The sequence below is a fragment of the Bombina bombina genome, chromosome 3 (genome assembly GCF_027579735.1).
Source record: "Bombina bombina isolate aBomBom1 chromosome 3, aBomBom1.pri, whole genome shotgun sequence".
NCBI lineage: Eukaryota > Metazoa > Chordata > Amphibia > Anura > Bombinatoridae > Bombina > Bombina bombina.
The window spans coordinates 565,788,911-565,810,618 of record NC_069501.1 but is presented as its reverse complement, the minus strand read 5'-3'; the positions used below and the strand labels follow the sequence as shown (position 1 = coordinate 565,810,618).

The 21,708-nt window shown below is 36.6% G+C and overlaps 1 protein-coding gene across 2 annotated transcripts in view; it reads right to left on the bottom strand.

Moving 5' to 3' along the window:
- EYA3 (EYA transcriptional coactivator and phosphatase 3) overlaps positions 1-21,708 on the bottom strand; it is a 634,133-nt gene that overhangs the window by 556,427 nt on the left and 55,998 nt on the right. For both annotated transcript variants that reach the window (XM_053707122.1, XM_053707121.1), the window contains exon 3: positions 15,754-15,797. In XM_053707122.1, coding sequence (XP_053563097.1) covers positions 15,754-15,797 — 44 coding nt within the window. The remainder of the gene's footprint in view (positions 1-15,753; positions 15,798-21,708) is intronic.

The window sequence follows — 21,708 nt, the reverse complement described above, 5'->3', positions numbered from 1 at the left end:
GGCCTGATGTAGTGTATAGAAAAAATAGGGACATCAAGAGTCTAATTGCTCCATCCAAATTAAAAGCTACAAGACCTAAAAATGAGGGAACCCTGTCAAATTGGTTATCACTTAAACCAGGAACATATAAGTGTAGGAAAACAGACTGTTGTCTATGCCCCATTATAGATGGAACATCAGAGAGTACCTGGAATTGGGATAGAACTAATGAATTTAAGATCAAAGATAGAACTACATGTCATTCAACATATGTAGTATACCAAATGACGTGTATTTGTGGATTAATATATATAGGGCGCACTAAACGTAAAATAAAAAGGAGAGTCTATGAACATTTGAATAATATACAAAATGGCTTGGAAGGCCATAGTGTTTCCCATCATTGCAAATTAAAACATCAGTGTAGTAGTGTAGGAATTACATTCAAAGTGTTGGAACATGTTACTAGTGATAATAATCAGGGCAATCGCTTATTAAAACTCAGAAAAGCTGAAACCAAGTGGATTCATCAATTAGGAAGTCTAAGCCCAAGAGGATTAAATATAGAAATCGATCTTCAAGCATTTATGGTGTAGCGTAATATAAGTCTGTCCCACAAAATAGGTAAAGAGTAGTATAACGTTAATTCATAGCAATTATTAGTATTTTTAATAATATTTTTTAAATAAAAGGAAACAAATAAACCAAGTAAAATTTAATTATAGTTTATCCAACTGGATTTTATTATGTAGAATGTTCTGTCTGTTAGTGACTTTTAACATCAAAATGAAGTTCAATTAATATCTATCAAATTACATCCCTTTTTTTAAAAATTGCTCGTTAAATTATTTTCTGAATGTTTTGCATCAATTCATAATTTTATCATTTTTCAAGTGATTTTAAGTATTTCTTAGAAAAAGTTGATTGTAGATAATAATTTTTTAATGTGGAATTAATTTAATGATATATATCAATAGGTGGTACTTGTAAACAGTTTTCTTACAAATGAATTATTTTACCAATATAAATGTTTTAGGAAATGTTACAATCCAACATCCGTAGAGCATTTGTACTAATGAAATATCAGGTCTACCGCAGCAAGTTCTGATACATTGTACTTGTGAGTAATATGACACTAACCAATGAGAGCTAAACCCGGTAAATTTAAAGCTCAGACCAACAGCTGATCAGCATGCAAAGCCCGTTGAGAAAGTTCACCCGAGAGTGAATGAAACGCGTTCGGGAGGAAAAGTTGAACAAGCCTTACCTACTGACAGGACAATCGCACATTACTGGTGAAATAATACCGGACTTGCTGAGCCACTAAACTGGAGGAATAAAGACAGGAGAGCGGACACATAGCTCCAATTACAAAGACCAGATACTACGGCTTGGGCTGGAAGTGCAGAGCAACTTTAATTATTACGTGCACATTATTTGCACTTATCTTGTAAGTGTACATTTTTATGGCTTTACTTTTATAATAATAAAGAAAGATACAGTGAATCTCGGATGCGCTTGTGTTTTTGTTGTTTTATTTCCTAATAGGGACTTAAATAACTTGTATACACATAAAAACATAATTTATACTTACCTGATAAATGTATTTCTCTTGTAGTGTATCCAGTCCACTGATCATCCATTACTTATGGGATATTCTCCTTCCCAACAGGAAGTTGCAAGAGATCACACATAGCAGAGTTGCTATATAGCTCCTCCCCTAACTGCCATATCCAGTCATTCGACCGAAAACATGCAGAGAAAGGAAAAACCATAGGGTGCAGTGGTGACTGTAGTTTAAATGAAAAAATTACCTGCCTTAAAAGGACAGGGCGGGCCGTGGACTGGATACACTACAAGAGAAATACATTTATCAGGTAAGTATAAATTATGTTTTCTCTTGTTAAGTGTATCCAGTCCACGGATCATCCATTACTTATGGGATACCAATACCAAAGCTAAAGTACACGGATGATGGGAGGGACAAGGCAGGTACTTAAACGGAAGTTACCGCTGCCTATAAAAACCCTTTCTCCCAAAAATAGCCCCCGAAGAAGCAAAGAATCAAATTTGTTAAATTTGAAAAAGTATAAAACGCAGACCAAGACTCCGTCTTGTAAATCTGTTCAACAGAAGCCTCATTTTTAAAAAGGCCCAAGTGAAAACCATAGCTCTAGTAGAATGAGCTGTAATCCCTTCAGGAGGCTGCTGTCCAGCAGTCTCCTAAGCTAAATGAATTGTGCTTTTTTTTAAAACCAAAAGACAGAGAGGTTGCTGAAGTCTTTGACCTCTCCTCTGACCAGAATAGACAACAAACAAGGTGAATGTTTGATGAAGATCTGTAGTAGCTTGTAAGTAAAACTTTAAAGGACGAACCACATCCAAAGTGTGTAATAGACGTTCCTTGTTTGAAGAAGGATAAGGGTACAAGAATGGAACAACAATTTCTTGAGTGATATTCTTGTTAGATACCACCTTAGGTAAAAACCCAGGTTGGTAAACAGGACCACCTTATCCGTACGGAGGACCAGATAAGGAGAATTACATTGTAGCGCAGATAACTCGGAGACTCTACGAGCCGAGGAAATAGCTACCAAAAAGGAACTTTCCAAGATAAAAGTTTGATATCTATGGAATGAAAAAGGTTCAAACGGAACTCCTTGAAGAACCTTAAGAACCAGGTTTAAGCTCCATGGCGGAGCAACAGTTTTAAACACAGGCTTGGTTCTAACCAAAGCCTGACCAAATGCCTGAACATCTAGAATACCTGCCAGACGCTTGTGCAAAAGAATAGACAGAGTAGAAATTTGTCCTTTTAAGGAACTAGCTGACAACCCTTTTCTCAAAATCATCGTGGAGAAAAGATAATATCCTTGGAATCCCGAATTTACTCCATGAGTAACCCTTGGATTCATAACAATAAGATATTTACACCATATCTATGTTAATTTTCCTAGAGACAGGATTTCATGCCTGTATTAAGGTATCAATGACTGACTCGGAGAAGTCATGCTTTGATAACATCAAGCGTTCAGTCTCCAGGCAGTCCATCTCAGATTAGTTATATTTAGATGGTTGAAAAGACCCTGAGGTAGAGGGTCCTGTCTCAGAAACAGAGACCTTGCTGGAAAGGATGACATGTCCACCAGATCTGTATACCAGGTCCTGCGTGGCCACACAGGCGCTGCCAAAAACACCAAAGCACTCTCCTGCTTGATCTTGTGTAAACACCTCCAGAGGGAATCCCACTCCTCCAGATGAAAAGTCTGACGACTTAGAAAATCCGCCTCCCAGTTCTCAACACCTGGGATATGGATAGCTGACAGACAAGAGAGAGTCTCTGTCCAGTGAATTATTTTAAGACTGCTAACATCGCTAGGAAACTATGTTCCCCCTTGATGGATGATGTAAGTCACAGTCGTGATATTGTCCGACTGAAAAATGATGTACCTCAGATTTGCTAACTGAGGCCAAGTCTGAAGAGCATGGAATACCGCTCCCAGTTCCAGAATATACCTTAGAAGGAGGGTCTCCTCCTGAGTCCACTATCCCTGAGCCTTCAGGGAGTTCCAGACTGTATCCCAACCTAAAAGGCTGGCATCTGTTGTAACAATTGTCCCATCTGACCTGCGGAAAGTCATACCCTTGGACAGATGGACCCGAGATAGTCCCCAGAGAAGAGAATCTCTGGTCTCTTGGTCCAGATTTAACAGGAGAACAAATCTGTGTAATCCCCGTTCCTCTGACTGAGTCTGCATAGTTGCAGCGGTCTGAAATGAAGGCGTGCAAACGGTACTATGTCCCTTGCCGCTACCATTAAGCCAATTACATTCATATACTGAGCCACCAAAGGGCGCGGATGGAATGAAGAACACAACAGAAATTTAGAAACTTTGACAACCTGGACTCCGTCAGGTAAAATTTTAATTTCTACAAAATCTATCAGAATCCCTAGGAGGGAAACCCTTGAGATTGGAGATAGAGAACTCTTCCTGTTCACTTTTCCACCCATGCGATCTCAGAAATGCCAGTACTACGTCCGTATGAGACTTGGCAACTTGGATGTTTGACGCCTGTATCAGGATGTCGTCTAAATAAGGGGCCACTTCTATGCCCCGCGGCCTAAGGACCGCCAAAGCGTCCCCAGAACCTCTATAAAGATTCTTGGGGCTGTAGTTAACCCTAAAGGAAAGAACTACAAAACTGGTAATGCCTGTTTAAAAAGGCAACCTGAAAAACCGATGGTAATCTTTCTGCATCGTAATGTGAGGATAAGCATCCTTCAAATCCATTGTAGCCCTCTAGTGACTCTCCTGGATCATAGTTAAGATGGTACGAATAGTTTCCAACTTAAATGATGGAATTCTGAGGAATTTGTTTAAGATCTTTAAATCCAAAATAGATTTGAAGGTTCCCTCTCCTTGGGAACCACAAACGGATTTGAGTAAAAACTCTATCCCTGTTCCTCCCCTGGAACTGGATGGGTCTCGTACACAGTGTAAGAATGCCTCTTTCTTTATCTGGTTTGCAGATAATAGTGAAAGGTGAAATCTCCCCTCCTTTGGGGGAAGCTATGAAATCCAGAAGATATCTCTGGGATATAATTTCCAATGCCCAGGGATCCTGGGCCTCTCTCTCACGTCCACGCCTGGGCGAAAGATGAAAGTCTGCCCCCTACAGGATCCGTTACCGGATAGGGAGCCGTTCTACCTGTCTTAGAGGCAGCAGCAGGCTCCTTGGCCTGCTTATCTTTGTTCCAGGTCTGGTTGTCACCAGACCGTCTTGGAGTTTCGAAAATTAGACTTTTTTTCCTGAGGAAAGGCATTACCTTTTCCTCCAGAGATATTAGTAATAATCTCCTTCAAACCAGGCCCGAATAGGGTCTGCCCCTTGAAAAGGAGTTAAGTAGCTTATTTATTAAAGTCACGACAGCTGACCATAATATAAGCCCTAGCGCTGTGCGCGCCAGCATAGTAAAAACAGAATTCTTAGCCGTTAGTTTAGTCAAAAGAAAACAAGGCATCAGAAAAAAAGGAATTGGCTAGCTTAAGTGCTCTAAGCTTGTCAAGTATTCATTCAATGGAGTCGCTTCCTGTAAAGCCTCAACCAGAGACTCAAACCAGAACGCCGCAGCAGCAGTGACAAAAGCAATGCATGCAAGGGGCTACAGGATAAAACCTTGTTGAATAAACATTTTCTAAAAAAGCACAACTGTCCTCGACAGGGCTAGTGATACGCTTAGCTAGAGTAGAAACTCTTCTCTCCACCTTAGGGACCATCTGCCATAAGTTCCCGTGTGGTGGCATCTGTTAGAAACAGTTTTCTAAAAATAGGAGGGTAGAGAACGGCACACCTGGTCTATCCCATTCCTTATTAATAATTTCTGTAAACCTCTTTAGGTATTGAAAGAAACATCAGTACACACCGGCACTGTATAGTATCTATTCAGTCTACACAATTTCTAGCACTGTAATTGTAAACCAGTCATTCAGAGTTGCTAAAACCTCCCTGAGCAACAAGTGGAGGATCTTAAGCATAAATTTTAAATATAGAAATATCGGAATCAGGTTAAATCATCTCCCCTGAATCACAAATATGACCCACTGCATATAGTGAGGCAGTAACAGACATGGTTCTTGACGCATCTGTATGCTCTGTATCTATCCCCAGAGCTATCTCGCTTTCCTTTAATGTCAGGTAGTCTGACTAATACCGCTCCCAGAGTATTATTCATAACTTTCGCCATGTCTTGTAAAATAAACGCTATAAGCGCCCTTGATGTACTAGGCGCCATTTGAGCGTAAATCCCTGGAGCGGGAGTCGAAGAGTCTGACACGTGGGGAGAGTTAGACGGCATAACTTCCCCCTCAACAGAAACCTCTGATAAAATAAACGCCATGGGCGCCCTTGAACCACTTGGCGCCATTTGAGCGTGAGTCCCTAAAGCGGGAGTCAAAAGGTCTGACACGTGGGGAGAGTTAGTCGGCATAACTTCCCCCTCGACAGAATCCTCTGGTGATAAGGTTTTTAAAGACAAAAAATGATCTTTATTGTTTAACATGAAATCAGTACATCTGGTACACATTCTAAAATGGGGTTCCACCATGGCTTTTAAACATAATGAACACAGAGCTTCCTCTATGTCAGACATGTTAGAACAGACTAATAATGAGACTAGTAAGCTTGGAAAACACTTTAAATCAAGTTAACAAGCAAATATAAAAAACGTTACTGTGCCTTTAAGAGAAACAAATTTTGCCAGCATTTGAAAAACATTGTAAAAAGGCAGTAAATCAAACGAAATTTTTACAGTATATGTAATAAGTTCACAGAGCATTGCACCCACTTGCAAATGGATGATTAACGCCTTAAAGCAAAAAAACAGATACAAAAAACGACAGACGTTTTTTAACAGGTACAACAAAACTGCCACAGCTGAGCTGTGGATTACCTTCCCTATAAACGATTTTGGAAGTCTTTTTAGCCCTTTAGAGATGTCCTGTAGTATTCAAAGGACTGCTGAGGGAATCTGGGTGATTCATTTTGTAAATTTAACTGTGCAAAAAAGCTCTAAATTAGATCCCTCCCACTCATATTACAACAGTGGGAAACCTCAGTTAACTGTTGCTATGCAGAAATTAAGCCAGCCATGTGGAAAAATTATGCCCCAATAAACCTTATCACCAATGTGCCTCAAAAAAACGATTAAACATGCCAGCAAACGTTTTTAAAACAACCTTCTTTTAAAGAGTATGTATCTCTATTAATAAGCCTGTCTTGCTTTCCCTGCATTAAGGCTTAAATTAGATTATTTCAGTATCAGCAGCATTTTCATAGTCAATTCCATTCCTTAGAAAATTATTTTACTGCACATACATTAATAAGCCTGCTAACAGTCGCTTTCACTGCATTAAGGCTTTACTTATATTAATTTGGTAACAGCAGCTTAGTCAATTCAATTCCTTAGAAAATTGTTTTACTGCACATACCTCATTTGCAGAAAAACCTGCACGCTGTCCCCCATCTGAAGTTTACCTCACTCTTCAGAATGTGTGAGAAAACAGCCAGTGGATCTTAGTTACTTCTGCTAAGATCATAGAAAAAACGCAGGCAGATTCTTCTTCCAAATACTGCCTGAGAGAAAAACAGCACACTCCGGTGCCATTTAAAAATAACAAACTTTTGATTGAAGAAATAAAACACCACTCCTCTCGCGGACCTCCTTCTATGTTGAGAGTTGCAAGAGAATGACTGGGTATGGCAGTTAGGGGAGGAGCTATATAGCAACTCTGCTATGGGTGATCTCTTGCAACTTCCTGTTGGGAAGGAGAATATCCCATAAGTAATGGATGATCCGTGGACTGGATACACTTAACAAGAGAAATGGTTTTAAGTCTCTGCAAACAAATCAGCTTAAAAGACCACTAAGATAAAGCGGCCTATTAACAAAGCATTACAAATCACCCATAGGGGGAAAATTAAATTCCCTTAAATAAAGTCTCCACACAGAGGGACCTGACAAAAGAAATTTGAAAAGCGCTTCTGACCCTCACACAGAGAAAACAGATATTGCACTAAAAGCGTTCAACATGCACACACAGCCGATCAGCCAACTGTGGAAAGGAAAGAATTGTGCCAACTGAGTATAAAGCTCAATAACGTGTGTGTGTGTGTGTGTGTGTGTGTGTGTGTGTGTGTGTGTGTGTGTGTGTGTGTGTGTGTGTGTGTGTGCATATACATTGCGCATATCTTCAATAACCAGCTTCGCACATCCTCCATTGACAAAGGCAAAAAGAATGACTGGGGATTATAGGTAAGAGAAGTTACACTTAACAGCTTTGCTGGGGAGCTCTTTGCCTCCTCCTGCTGGCCAGGAGTTGAATATCCCACTAGTAATTGGAATGACGTTGTGGACTCTCCATGTCATAGGAAATAAAATGCAATTTCTCATACATTTTATACTCTGCAGCTGGTATAACAAGTCATTGGAAATGCATTAAAGGGCCACTAAATACAATACAATACAATTGCATAATTATCAAGTGCTTATTAAAAAAACAATGTAACAACACCTACTCTGAATTTCAAATAAGCAGATTTTTTTTTCCAGCAAATAATTTTTTTTCTCCCATTTTCTAGCCCCTGTATAATGTGACAGACAAAAGTCAATTGCAGACTAGTATACATATATCCTGTAAGCTTGTGCACATGCTCAGTAGGAGCTTGTTCCCCTGAAAGTATGTATATAAAAAGACTGTACATAATTTGAGGAAGTAAATTGTCTTAAAACTGCATGCTTTCTTAATCATAAAGGCTTATATTGACTTGAGTGCCCCTTTAAGGGAAAATTAATTTCACAGTATACTGTCCCTTTAAATCAAAGTGCATTAATGATGTGAAAGTGTAGGAGATTATGGTACAGGAATTAGATGCAGGTTGGAAAAATAGATGTCAAAAAGGAGTAGAACCAGGATATGTTAGGACTGTATAGCTGAAGGAGATTACTAGATAGGGATATTTTTTTATACGGAGAAAAAAAGGGATGTAGGTAGAAAATATAAGAGGGTAGGAAAGAAAATAGGTCAAAGAGAAAAGCATTTTTGTTTCCCCCACACACTGAACTTAGTTGTAACTAGTTACTATTTTTAACAAAATACTTGTTGCTAAAATAATTATAATTTGCGTTCTAAAATCTAAATGTTACTTTAACAAATATGAATAAAATAGCACAGTATCTTTGTTTCCATGTTTATATTCTCTAAATAAATCCTGTAGTGTTATCTAAATAAGTAAATAACAATGTAGACATTGCAATTAGATTGACCATATAATGTTGTAGACCGTGTACCAAGAGTCACTTTATTAACAAAAAACATAATTTATTTAAGAACTTACCTGATAAATTCATTTCTTTCATATTAGCAAGAGTCCATGAGCTAGTGACGTATGGGATATACATTCCTACCAGGAGGGGCAAAGTTTCCCAAACCTCAAAATGCCTATAAATACACCCCTCACCACACCCACAAATCAGTTTAACGAATAGCCAAGAAGTGGGGTGATAAGAAAAAAGTGCGAAAGCATAAAAATAAGGAATTGGAATAATTGTGCTTTATACAAAAAAATCATAACCACCACAAAAAGGGTGGGCCTCATGGACTCTTGCTAATATGAAAGAAATGAATTTATCAGGTAAGTTCTTACATAAATTATGTTTTCTTTCATGTAATTAGCAAGAGTCCATGAGCTAGTGACGTATGGGATAATAAATACCCAAGATGTGGAACTTCCACGCAAGAGTCACTAGAGAGGGAGGGATAAAATAAAGACAGCCAATTCCACTGAAAAAATAATCCACACCCCAAAATAAAAAGTTTTAATCTTATAATGAAAAAAACTGAAATTATAAGCAGAAGAATCAAACTGAAACAGCTGCCTGAAGTACTTTTCTACCAAAAACTGCTTCAGAAGAAGAACACATCAAAATGGTAGAATTTAGTAAAAGTATGCAAAGAAGACCAAGTTGCTGCTTTGCAAATCTGATCAACCGAAGCTTCATTCCTAAACGCCCAGGAAGTAGAAACTGACCTAGTAGAATGAGCTGTAATCCTTTGAGGCGGAGTTTTACCCGACTCAACGATTTTAACCAAGACGCCAAAGAAATGACCGAGGCCTTCTGACCTTTCCTGGAACCGGAAAAGATAACAAATAGACTAGAAGTCTTTCGGAAATCTTTAGTAGCTTCAACATAATATTTCAAAGCTCTAACTACATCCAAAGAATGCAACAATCTTTCCTTAGAATTCTTAGGATTAGGACACAATGAAGGAACCACAATTTCTCAAATAATGTTGTTAGAGTTCACAACTTTAGGTAAAAATTTAAATGAAGTCCGCAACACTGCCTTATCCTGATGAAAAATCAGAAAAGGAGATTCACAAGAAAGAGCAGATAACTCTGAAACTCTTCTAGCAGAAGAGATGGCAAAAAGGAACAGAACTTTCCAAGAAAGTAATTTAATGTCCAGAGAATGCATAGGTTCAAACGGAGGAGCTTGTAAAGCCCCCAGAACCAAATTCAAACTCCAAGGAGGAGAGATTGACTTAATGACAGGTTTTATACGAACCAAAGCCTGTACAAAACAATGAATATCAGGAAGATTAGCAATCTTTCTGTGAAACAACACAGAAAGAGCAGAAATTTGTCCTTTCAAAGAACTTGCAGACAAACCTTAATCCAGACCATCCTGAATAAAATGTAAAATTCTAGGAATTCTAAAAGAATGCCAGGAAAATTGATGAGAAGAGCACCAAGAAATGTAAGTCTTCCAGACTCGATAAAATATATCTTCCTAGACACAGATTTACGAGCCTGTAACATAGTATTAATTACGGAGTCAGACAAACCTCTATGACTGAGAATCAAGCGTTCAATCTCCATACCTTCAAATTTAATGATTTGAGATCCTGATGGAAAAAAGGACCTTGAGATAGAAGGTCTGGTCTTAACGGAAGAGTCCACGGTTGGCAAGTAGCCATCTGAACAAGATCCGCATACCAAAACCTGTGAGGCCATGCTGGAGCCACCAGCAGAACAAAACGAACGCTCTTTTATAATCTTGGAGATCAATCTTGGAAGAAGAACCAGAGGCGGAAAGATATAGGCAGGATGATACTTCCAAGGAAGTGACAATGCATCCACTGCCTCCGCCTGAGGATCCCTGGATCTGGACAGATACCTGGGAAGTTTCTTGTTTAGATGAGAGGCCATCAGATCTATTTCTGGAAGACCCCAGATTTGAACAATCTGAAGAAATACCTCTGGGTGAAGAGACCATTCGCCCGGATGTAACGTCTGGCGACTGAGATAATCCGCTTCCCAATTGTCTATACCTGGGATGTGAACCGCAGAAATTAGACAGGAGCTGGATTCCGCCCAAGCAAGTATCCGAGATACTTCTTTCATAGCCAGAGGACTGTGAGTCCCCCCTTGATGATTGACATATGCCACGGTTGTGACATTGTCCGTCTGAAAACAAATGAACGATTCTCTCTTCAGAAGAGGCCACGACTGAAGAGCTCTGAAAATCGCACGGAGTTCCAAAATGTTGATTGGTAATCTCGCCTCCTGAGATTCCCAAACCCCTGCGCTGTCAGAGACCCCCATACAGCTCCCCAACCTGTCAGACTCGCATCTGTTGAGATCACAGTCCAGGTTGGAAGAACAAAAGAAGCCCCTTGAACTAAACGATGGTGATCTGTCCACCACGTCAGAGTGTCGAACAATCGGATTTAAAGATATTAACTGTGATATATTTGTATAATCCCTGCACCACTGGTTCAGCATACAGAGCTGAAGAGGTCGCATGTGAAAACGAGCAAAGGGGATCGCGTCCGATGCAGCAGTCATAAGACCTAGAATTTCCATGCATAAGGCTACCGAAGGGAATGATTGAGACTGAAGGTTTCGACAAGCTGAAACCAATTTCAGACGTCTCTTGCCCGTCAGAGACAAAGTCATGGACACTGAATCTATTTGGAAACCTAAAAAGGTTACCCTTGTCTGAGGAATCAATGAACTCTTTGGTAAATTGATCCTCCTACCATGTTCTTGAAGAAATGACAAGTCGATTCGTATGAAATTCTGCTAAATGTGAAGACTGAGCAAGTACCAAGATATCGTCCAAATAAGGAAATACCACAATACCCTGTTCTCTGATTACAGATAGAAGGGCACAGAGAAGCTTTGAAAAAATCCTTGGAGCTGTTGCTAGGCCGAACGGCAGAGCCACAAACTGGTAATGCTTGTCTAGAAAAGAGAATCTCAGAAACTGATAGTGATCTGGATGAATCGGAATATGCAGATATGCATCCTGTAAATCTATTGTGGACATATAATGCCCTTGCTGAACAAAAGGCCCTTGCTGAACAAAAGGCTGAATCGTTATGTAAGGTATCCTTACATAACGATTCAATATTTTTAAATCCAGAACTGGTCTGAAGGAATTCTCCTTCTTTGGTACAATGAATAGATTGGAGTAAAACCCCAGACCCTGTTCCAGAACTGGAACTGGCACAATTACTCCAGCCAACTCTAGATCTGAAACACATTTCAGAAATGCTTGAGCCTTCACTGGGTTTATTGGAATGCGAGAAAGAAAAAATCTTCTTGCAGGAGGCCTTACCTTGAAACCTATTCTGTACCCTTGTGAAACAATGTTCTGAATCCAAAGACTGTGAATCGAATTGATCCAAATATCTTTGAAAAATCGTAATCTGCCCCCTACGAGCTGTGCTGGAATGAGGGCCGCACCTTCATGTGGACTTGGGAGCTGGCTTTTGCTTTCTGAAAGGCTTGGATTTATTCCAGACTGGAGATGGTTTCCAAACAGAAACTGTTCCTTTAGGGGAAGGATCAGGCTTCTGTTCCTTATTCTGACGAAAGGAACGAAAACGATTAGCAGCCCTATATTTACCTTTAGATTTTTTATCCTGAGGTAAAAAAGTTCCTTTCCCCCCAGTAACAGTTGAAATAATAGAATCCAACTGGGAACCAAACAATTTATTACCTTGGAAAGAAAGGGAAAGCAAAGTTGACTTAGAAGACATATCTGCATTCCAAGTTTTAAGCCATAAAGCTCTTTTAGCTAAAATAGCTAAAGACATATACCTGACATCAACTCTAATGATATCAAAGATGGCATCACAAATAAAGTTATTAGCATGTTGAAGAAGTTTAACAATGCTACGAGTATTATGATCTGACACTTGTTGTGCCAAAGCCTCCAACCAAAAAGTGGAAGCTGCCGCAACATCAGCCAAAGAAATAGCAGGCCTAAGAAGAAATTACCTGAACATAAATAAGCTTTCCTTAGAAAGGAATCAATTTTCCTATCTAAAGGATCCTTAAAGGAAGTACTATCTGCTGTAGGAATAGTAGTACGTTTAGCGAGAGTAGAGATAGCCCCATCAACTTTAGGGATTTTGTCCCAAAACTCTAATCTGTCAGATGGCACAGGATACAATTTCTTAAACCTTTTAGAAGGAGTAAATGAATTACCCAGATTATTCCATTCCCTAGAAATTACTTCAGAAATAGCATCAGGGACAGGAAAAACTTCCGGAATAACTGTAGGAGGTTTAAAAACCGAATTTAAATGCTTAGTAGATTTAGTATCAAGAGGACTAGATTCCTCCATCTCTAATGCGATTAAAACTTCTTTAAGTAAAGAACGAATAAGTTCCATTTTAAATAAATATGAAGATTTATCAGTGTCAATATCTGAGACAGAATCCTCTGAACCAGAAAAATCATCATCAGAAACAGACAAATCAGAATGATGATGTTCATTTAAAAATTCATCTGAAAAATGTGAAGTTTTAAAAGACCTTTTACGTTTACTGGAAGGAGGAATAACAGACATAGCCTTCCTAATAGATTTAGAAACAAAATCTCTTATATTAACAGGAACATCCTGAGTATTAAATGTTGATGGAACAGCAACAGGTAATGGAATATTACTAACAGAAATACTATCTGCATTAGCAAGCTTATCATGACATTCATCACAAACTACAGCCGGAGGGACAGTTACCACAAGTTTACAGCAGATACACTTAACTTTGGTAGAACCAGCATCAGGCAGCGTTTTTCCAGAAGTAGCTTCTGATCCAGGGTCAATCTGAGACATCTTGCAATATGTAAGAGAAAAAACAACATATAAAGCAAAATCTATCAAATTCCTTAAAAGGCAGTTTCAGGCATGGGAAAAAATGCCAATGAACAAGCCTCTAGCAACCAGAAGCAAATGAAAAATGAGACTTAAATAATGTGAGACAATAATGACACCCACATTTTTTAGCGCCAAAAAAGCTGCCCATATTATTGGCGCCCAAATGTTTTTGGCGCCAAGAATGAAGCCACATCCGGTGACGCCGACATCTTTGGCGCAAAACATCAAAAAAATGAAGCAAAGAGAACAACTTCCGGCGACAAGTATGACGCCGGAAATGACAAAGACATTTTTTGCGCCAAAAAAGTCCGTGCCAAGAATGACACAATAAAATGAAGCATTTTCAGCCCCCGCAAGCCTAACAGCCCACTGGGAAAAAAGTCAAATTTTTGAAGGTAAGAAAAAATGTTTTATTCATATGCATTATCCCAAATAATGAAACTGACTGTCTGAAATAAGGAATATTGATCATCCTGAATCAAGGCAAATAAATGTTTAAAAACATATATTTAGAACTTTATATAAAAGTGCCCAACCATAGCTTAGAGTGTCACAAAAAATAAGGCTTACTTACCCCAGGACACTCATCTACATGTAGTAGAAAGCCAAACCAGTAGTGAAACGAGAATCAGTAGAGGTAATGGTATATAAGAGTATATCGTCGATCTGAAAAGGGAGGTAAGAGATGAATCTCTACGACCGATAACAGAGAACCTATGAAATAGATCCAGTAGAAGGAGACCATTGAATTCAAATAGGCAATACTCTCTTGACATCCCTCTGACATTCACTGCACACTGAGAGGAAAACCGGGCTCCAGCCTGCTGCGAAGCGCATATCAACGTAGAATCTAGCACAAACTTACTTCACCACCTCCACGGGAGGCAAAGTTTGTAAAACTGATTTGTGGGTGTGGTGAGGGGTGTATTTATAGGCATTTTGAGGTTTGGGAAACTTTGCCCCTCCTGGTAGGAATGTATATCCCATACGTCACTAGCTCATGGACTCTTGCTAATTACATGAAAGAAAAAAAGTTTATCTCCTTTGGCCAAATGGACAAAGATCTATGTCACGTGGTACATATTTCATAGTACCGCATAGCGTAGCTCTACCTCCATAATGCTGGAAGCCCAAACAGATTTGCTGTTTGTGGGCTTCCAGCATCTGCCTTCATATGGTAAGGGAGCCTGATCGGTGCTTTTTTTGAAGAGCTGTTTGGGAAGGATTAGGGAAGGAGGGTGTCAGATGGGAGGGTAATTTCTACAGTACAATATTACTACCCTTATCAGCTAATTAACCCCCTTCACTGCTGGGAATTTCATAAGTGTGGTGCGCAGCTGCAAATAGCAGCCTTCAAAATTACCAAAAAGCAATGGCAAAATGTGGAAAATGTAAAAAAATATATAGATATTTTTATATGATCACATTTGGCAGTGAACTTGTGGCATGAAATATACCAAAATGAACCTAGATCAATACATTGGGCTGTCTACCTTAAAAAAAAAATATATATCTTTTGATAAAGTAAATTTAAAAAAAAAGGTGTTTTTATAAATTGTGACAGTATAAAAGGTCCTCAAATACAGTGGTTAAAATGTTCACTGAGGTGTGGGAAGCAGCTGCACTGATGTTCTAATGAGCTCCTATGTACTTTCAAAACACCTCTAAACTGTGTCACATGTCACATATTAATAGATGTCCCACTGTTACTCCCTAGATTTCAAAAAATAAAAATCTGAAGAATTATCTTACAAAACTTCAAATAAACAAACAATCTCTGAATATTTCATCTATTCAAAAAAAAAAATGAGGCTCAAAATGGCAATCTTCTGTCAAAAGAATAGATTAAAATTAAATCATGGAAGAAAAATCAAACAACTATTTTGTGCATTTCAGTTGCAAAGCATCAGGCTATGATAAAACTGTAGGATTCTTAGTTCAAAAGATCTATTTATACAAAAAAATCTTAGATGAAAGATCAGTTGCTCTAAATCCACAACATTATTGATTTTAATAACATAATAGAGTAAATAACTACCAACCTTATACTCTCTTCTCTAGGCTCCTGCATCTTTGCCTTTTTTGCCTGCAATATTAAAATACTAAAAGTTAGAATATCTCTGTAGGGACAAATAAGGTGACATTATCTTGAAATTTGGCTGTATATTTACTAATATCCTTCCTGTAAGAAAATTTAAAAACATTTTTATGTCAACTTCTGGTTTGGATTTAGTTTGAGAAAGTTTTTCAAATATTAGGGAACATATTCAAGAGCTACACATTATTTAAAATATATTTTTCTGAGTGGAGTTTTCTTTAAATTAAATTATTAATTAATATTGATTAACTGAACAAATTATTATTTATAAAAATAGCAATGATTTGAAATACCCAATATAAAATTAAGAAATAAAAGTACTGTACAGGTTGCTATGAAACAAACACTCAATTTGTATTATACAAAATAAAATTAAAATGACCCCATGCCAAGCTTTTCTATTTAATGGAGTTTTTACCTCTTTGTAACAAACATTTTAGTAAAGCAGATATTTCAAATAATTTCCTGCTAGACTACCAAGCTTTCCAACAATACTTCTTTCTCAAACACCTGCCCGTGTTTATACCTTTTTATTTTAAGATAAATTTTGCTCTAATCTTAAGGTTTCTGAAGTCATGGATGTACGTTTTCTAAAAGTTAATTTATGCTTCTTTCAGTTTTATGTAAAAAACACATAAAGATTTAAATCTATGTGTTTATTTCTGGGAAATTATGTGAGCTAGAGTGTGCATACTTTCCTTAGAGGGACAGCATCCTATTTTGTGGCTAAATACTACACTATAATTTTGGTGTCAATATTTCAGCAACATCCTTTACGTATGCAAGAAAGAAAAAAAAATTCTTGTTATAGGTATACAGATATGTATAGAATTTTTTTTAAATTACAGATCGAAATACAGAAATATAGAAACTGGCAAAGATACTGCTATAGCTTTAAAATAACTAAGCACTATTATTTAATGAAGCAAGTTCTATTTTAAAGTGATTAAAATGCCAATATTTAAACAACAAGATTTAAAAAAAAAAAAAAAATTAATCTTTCAGTGACAATATGCAATTTACTATTATGACCATCACTTGTAAAATATTAAATCGACACTAAACCCAAAATCTTTCTTTCATGATTCAGATAGAGAATAGAAATTTAAACAACATTACAATTTACTTCCATAATTTATTTTGCCTAAATTTTTAAATATCCTTATTTGAAGAAAAAGCAATGCATATGGTGAGCCAATCACATGATGACTCTATGTGCAGCAACCAATCAGCAGCTAGTGAGCATATCTAGATATGCTTTTCATCAAAGAATATCAAGAGAACAAATTAGATAATATAAGTAAATTAGAAAGATGTTTAACATTGCATTCTCTTTCTAAATCATTAAAGAAAAAATGTGGCTGGCATGTCCCTTTAAATGGTGTTAATGAAATAAAATTACAAAAATTAAAATTTAGATCGATCACACAATTATGAGTACTTTAAAAATAATCAAAAAGTATATTAATACATAAATTTGTGAAGAAACAAAAAGACGTTTAACATTTAATCTTCAGGAGATTTCAATTTTACTACTAATTTCAAAACATATAAATGGAAAATATTTTTCAAGGAACAAACTAATTAACTAGAAAGCAGATTTTAAGATAAAGCACAGACACTGATAGTAAAAATAATAATAATAATAATAATAATAATAATAATGAATAGCAATGTAAAGTCATGTTGCTTAAATATAATAGAAAACACAGAAATCATTTGTAAAACATTACCAGAACAGTTGTAGATAGATGAATGAAATATTGACCTCAACCTATGCAAGAAGATAAAGTGCACCTTTATCATGATTCCAACTGTATTTGTAGCTTAAATACTGCAGGCGGAGGGGGAAATTTGAGACAGGTGATCACATAAGCCATATAGAAGCAAATGGAAAATATCTCCCCCAATTTCAAGGGTGATTTTCTTTTTCCTTCCCTACACTTGCTCTCACAGAACATACTTCAATAGAGTGGCTTCTAAACAACAGGTCATTTTAAAAGGAGAAAATAAAAAAAAATTAAAAAATTAAAACATTACCTTAGTATTATTGTATTAGTTAATTAAACTGCAAAAAATAGGTTTATAAAGTTAATTAGACTAAAATATATTATATACACATTTATAAAACATGGAAATCCCAAGAAAATAATATACATTTCAAATAAACCAGGAAATTAAACTGAATTAACGTATAGCATAATAAAAATAAAATATATATTCTATAATTCTATTTAATATTGAATTTCCAACAATCTCTTTGCCCATACAGTTAGTACATTTGTATAGCCATTGAATATATTAACACAATTTTAACTGAGCAAGGGGGAAAAAAAACACCACATTTTTAGTTATAGATGTTCTGTGCATAATTTTGCCACCCAGGTGGCATTATGAAGTATCCGGGTGTAAACAGTTTAATATTCTGCAATCCAAAGCACAAATTGCATAATTTAACAAATGTATTTAATGATAATTTGTGCAATAAAAATATAATATTTTAATATTAACTAAATTTGTGCTTAATATTGACTGCCCCTTATCACAAAGTTAAAAGCAGCAAAAAGGTCACACACTATTAGTCATGTAACAAACATGAATCTATGGGGGGGGAATGCAGAGAGCTTACCAAAGTGTTTAATACTATGCATATTGAGAACAGACTTCAACTACTACTTTACAGCCCATGGGGACATCATACCCAGCAAACCATGCCCATTCACTTAATTCTTGAGACAGGGTACAATCGTTACAACTACCTGTCATGGCAGTATCAAAAATACATCTGGTTCTATAAAGTCATCCTATCACTATACTTTACCATAGTTTCAAAATAAAGGGAATAAAACGGAGTCTGATATAAAACACACCTCGGGGGGGGGGGGGGGGGGGGAATTACCAACAAAAGCAGACACAACCTTGTGGTAGATTCAAAAATAATTTTTCATACAATGAGGATATTTGACGCATTCCAGGTGCTCCTATTTTGGTAGCAATTTCTCCTAAAGTAACGGAGGTTTGGCAGCATTTCCCAAGTGCCACCGACACGATAGGACCTAAAACATGCTAATTTTCCAGGCCTAGATACATGCAACATAGTTCATTATACAGCCTGTTACACAAGTAATATATGAAAGCATAGTCTCCTCACACATATTCTATCCAGAAAATACAGATATTACTAACCAGTGGTGGATTTATCTTTAAAGCCATGGAATGGATTCATATATAATAGAGAAAGAGAAAGGAGAGAAAGAGAAAGGAGAGAAAGAGAAAGGAGAGAAAGAGAAAGGAGAGAAAGAGAAAGGAGAGAAAGAGAAAGGAGAGAAAGAGAAAGGAGAGAAAGAGAAAGGAGAGAAAGAGAAAGGAGAGAAAGAGAAAGGAGAGAAAGAGAAAGGAGAGAAAGAGAAAGGAGAGAAAGAGAAAGGAGAGAAAGAGAAAGGAGAGAAAGAAAAAGAAAAGAGAAAGAAAAAGAAAAGAGAAAAAGAAAAAAGAAAAAAGAAAAAAGAAAAAAGAAGAAAAAGAAGAGAAAGAGAAAAAGAGAAAGAAAAAGAAAAGAAAAAGAAAAGAAAAAGAGAAAAAGAGAAAGAAAAAGAAAAGAAAAAGAAAAAGAAAAAGAGAAAAAGAGAAAGAAAAAGAAAAGAAAAAGAAAAAGAAAAAGAGAAAAAGAGAAAGAGAAAGGAGAGAAAGAGAAAGGAGAGAAAGAGAAAGGAGAGAAAGAGAAAGGAGAGAAAGAGAAAGGAGAGAAAGAGAAAGGAGAGAAAGAGAAAGGAGAGAAAGAGAAAGGAGAGAAAGAGAAAGGAGAGAAAGAGAAAGGAGAGAAAGAGAAAGGAGAGAAAGAGAAAGGAGAGAAAGAGAAAGGAGAGAAAGAAAAAGAAAAGAGAAAGAAAAAGAAAAGAGAAAAAGAAAAAAGAAAAAAGAAAAAAGAAGAAAAAGAAGAGAAAGAGAAAAAGAGAAAGAAAAAGAAAAGAAAAAGAAAAGAAAAAGAGAAAAAGAGAAAGAAAAAGAAAAGAAAAAGAAAAAGAAAAAGAGAAAAAGAGAAAGAAAAAGAAAAGAAAAAGAAAAAGAAAAAGAGAAAAAGAGAAAGAGAAAACGAGAAAAGAAAGAGAAAACGAGAGAGAAAACGAGAAAACAAGAGAAAACGAGAAAGAGAAAACGAGAAAGAGAAAACGAGAAAAACGAGAAAGAGAAAAAGAGAAAGAGAAAAAGAGAAAAAGAGAAAGAATATAGATATTTTTTTTTATGTATTATTTTTACATTTGTATTTTTTCCCCCATTTAAGTTATTAGCTCTTACTTCAGACAGAGAATTGATCCACCTATGAACATGTCCTCTGATTCTAGTTTTAGTCTACTGCTGTTTTTATGAAAATGGTGAAGCAAATACAGGAACTGGCTACTTTACATCAAATCTAGGAGCCAGCAAAAATGGTGAGGAGCCAAATAAATATTTTTCAGAAACCAGGCACAGCTGTTTGTACAAACATATATTAACAATCCAAAAAGTATGGTAGGTAAATTCATGTTTAATTGCATTAGTAGAAAAGCAATTGTACAATAATTTGCTTCTCCAACCCAAAACAAGCACACAGCTGGGTCACGAGACTACCGCTGCTAATTGGGTTAATAGTTGTGTACTAAAAGGTTGTTCAGTAAAATCTGTACAAACATAATGGACACCTAAATGTCCATTTTTGTTACAGCTCAAAGGGGCAGTGTAAACCACTTTTCATATAACTGCATGGAACTACTATAAAGAAGAATATGCACAGATACTGATATAAAATTCCAGTATAAAACATTTTAAAACTAACTATAATGTTGGGCTAGGACACCCATTGAAAGGGGCTGAGAAAGCTGGAAAATCAGACACTGCCCACCCTCCCCTGCATAAGAAAAGACAAATTACACACACAAGAAAAACCTGCTCAGCATTTTCCACAGAAAATTTTATTAAATTATCATTATAAAGTAGCCAGTGGGGACAGACAAATATTTTTATAACCTTTTCTTCTATCCAATCACAAATTAATTGCAAAATTAAACCAAATTTATTTAATGATAATTTGAGCAATACACATTGAAACATTTTCATATTAGCCAATGTTTACTTATTTTTTCGGATCTTTAGCTGAGTGGTCAGCAAAATCAGCTGGGTGACACTCCCATTATAAAAGGGGCTGGGGAGAACACTGCCGCTACTCTCCAACTTCCGCTCATGAACCATTGAGCTGTAACTTTCTTTTAAAGAATTAAGTTTTCCCTCCTTAAATTCACTTAATTCAGCTTTAAATAATCAGAGGTTCTGTCATGGGGTCTCTCCTCCATCTATGTACAGCAAAATTACAGAAAACAGTTATGTTTGGGGGTTTTGTTTGTTTTTTTATGGTACTTTTTTTTTTTTTTTTTTTTTTTTAAAAGTCCTCAACTGAATATTGTGTTTTCGAAACCATGAAGCAGATCTTGCAGTTCACAAACTTTCTTGGGGCCATGAAAAAAGGATACAATAGTAAGATAAATAAGTCTGTGATATATTCTCAAACAGTGTATTTTTCCATTAGTATTAAAAAGGGACAGTAAAGTCAAATCTTTCATGATTCAGATAGAGCATACAAATAAAAAAAAAAAAAAAAACACTTTCCAACTTAATTCTATTATCTAGTTTTCTTCATTCTCTTTGTAGCCAATGTTGAAAAGCATAAGTCGGTAGGTTCAAGAGCAGCAATGAACTACTGGGAGCAAGCTGTTGATTGGTGGCTGCATATTTATGCATTTTAATGGATTACCTAATGTGTTCAGCTAGCTCTGAATAAGTAACAGGCTACTTCAACAAAGGATACCAAAAGAATGAAGTGGTAACAGAAGCAAGTTGGAAAGTTGTTTTAAACTGTATGCTCCCT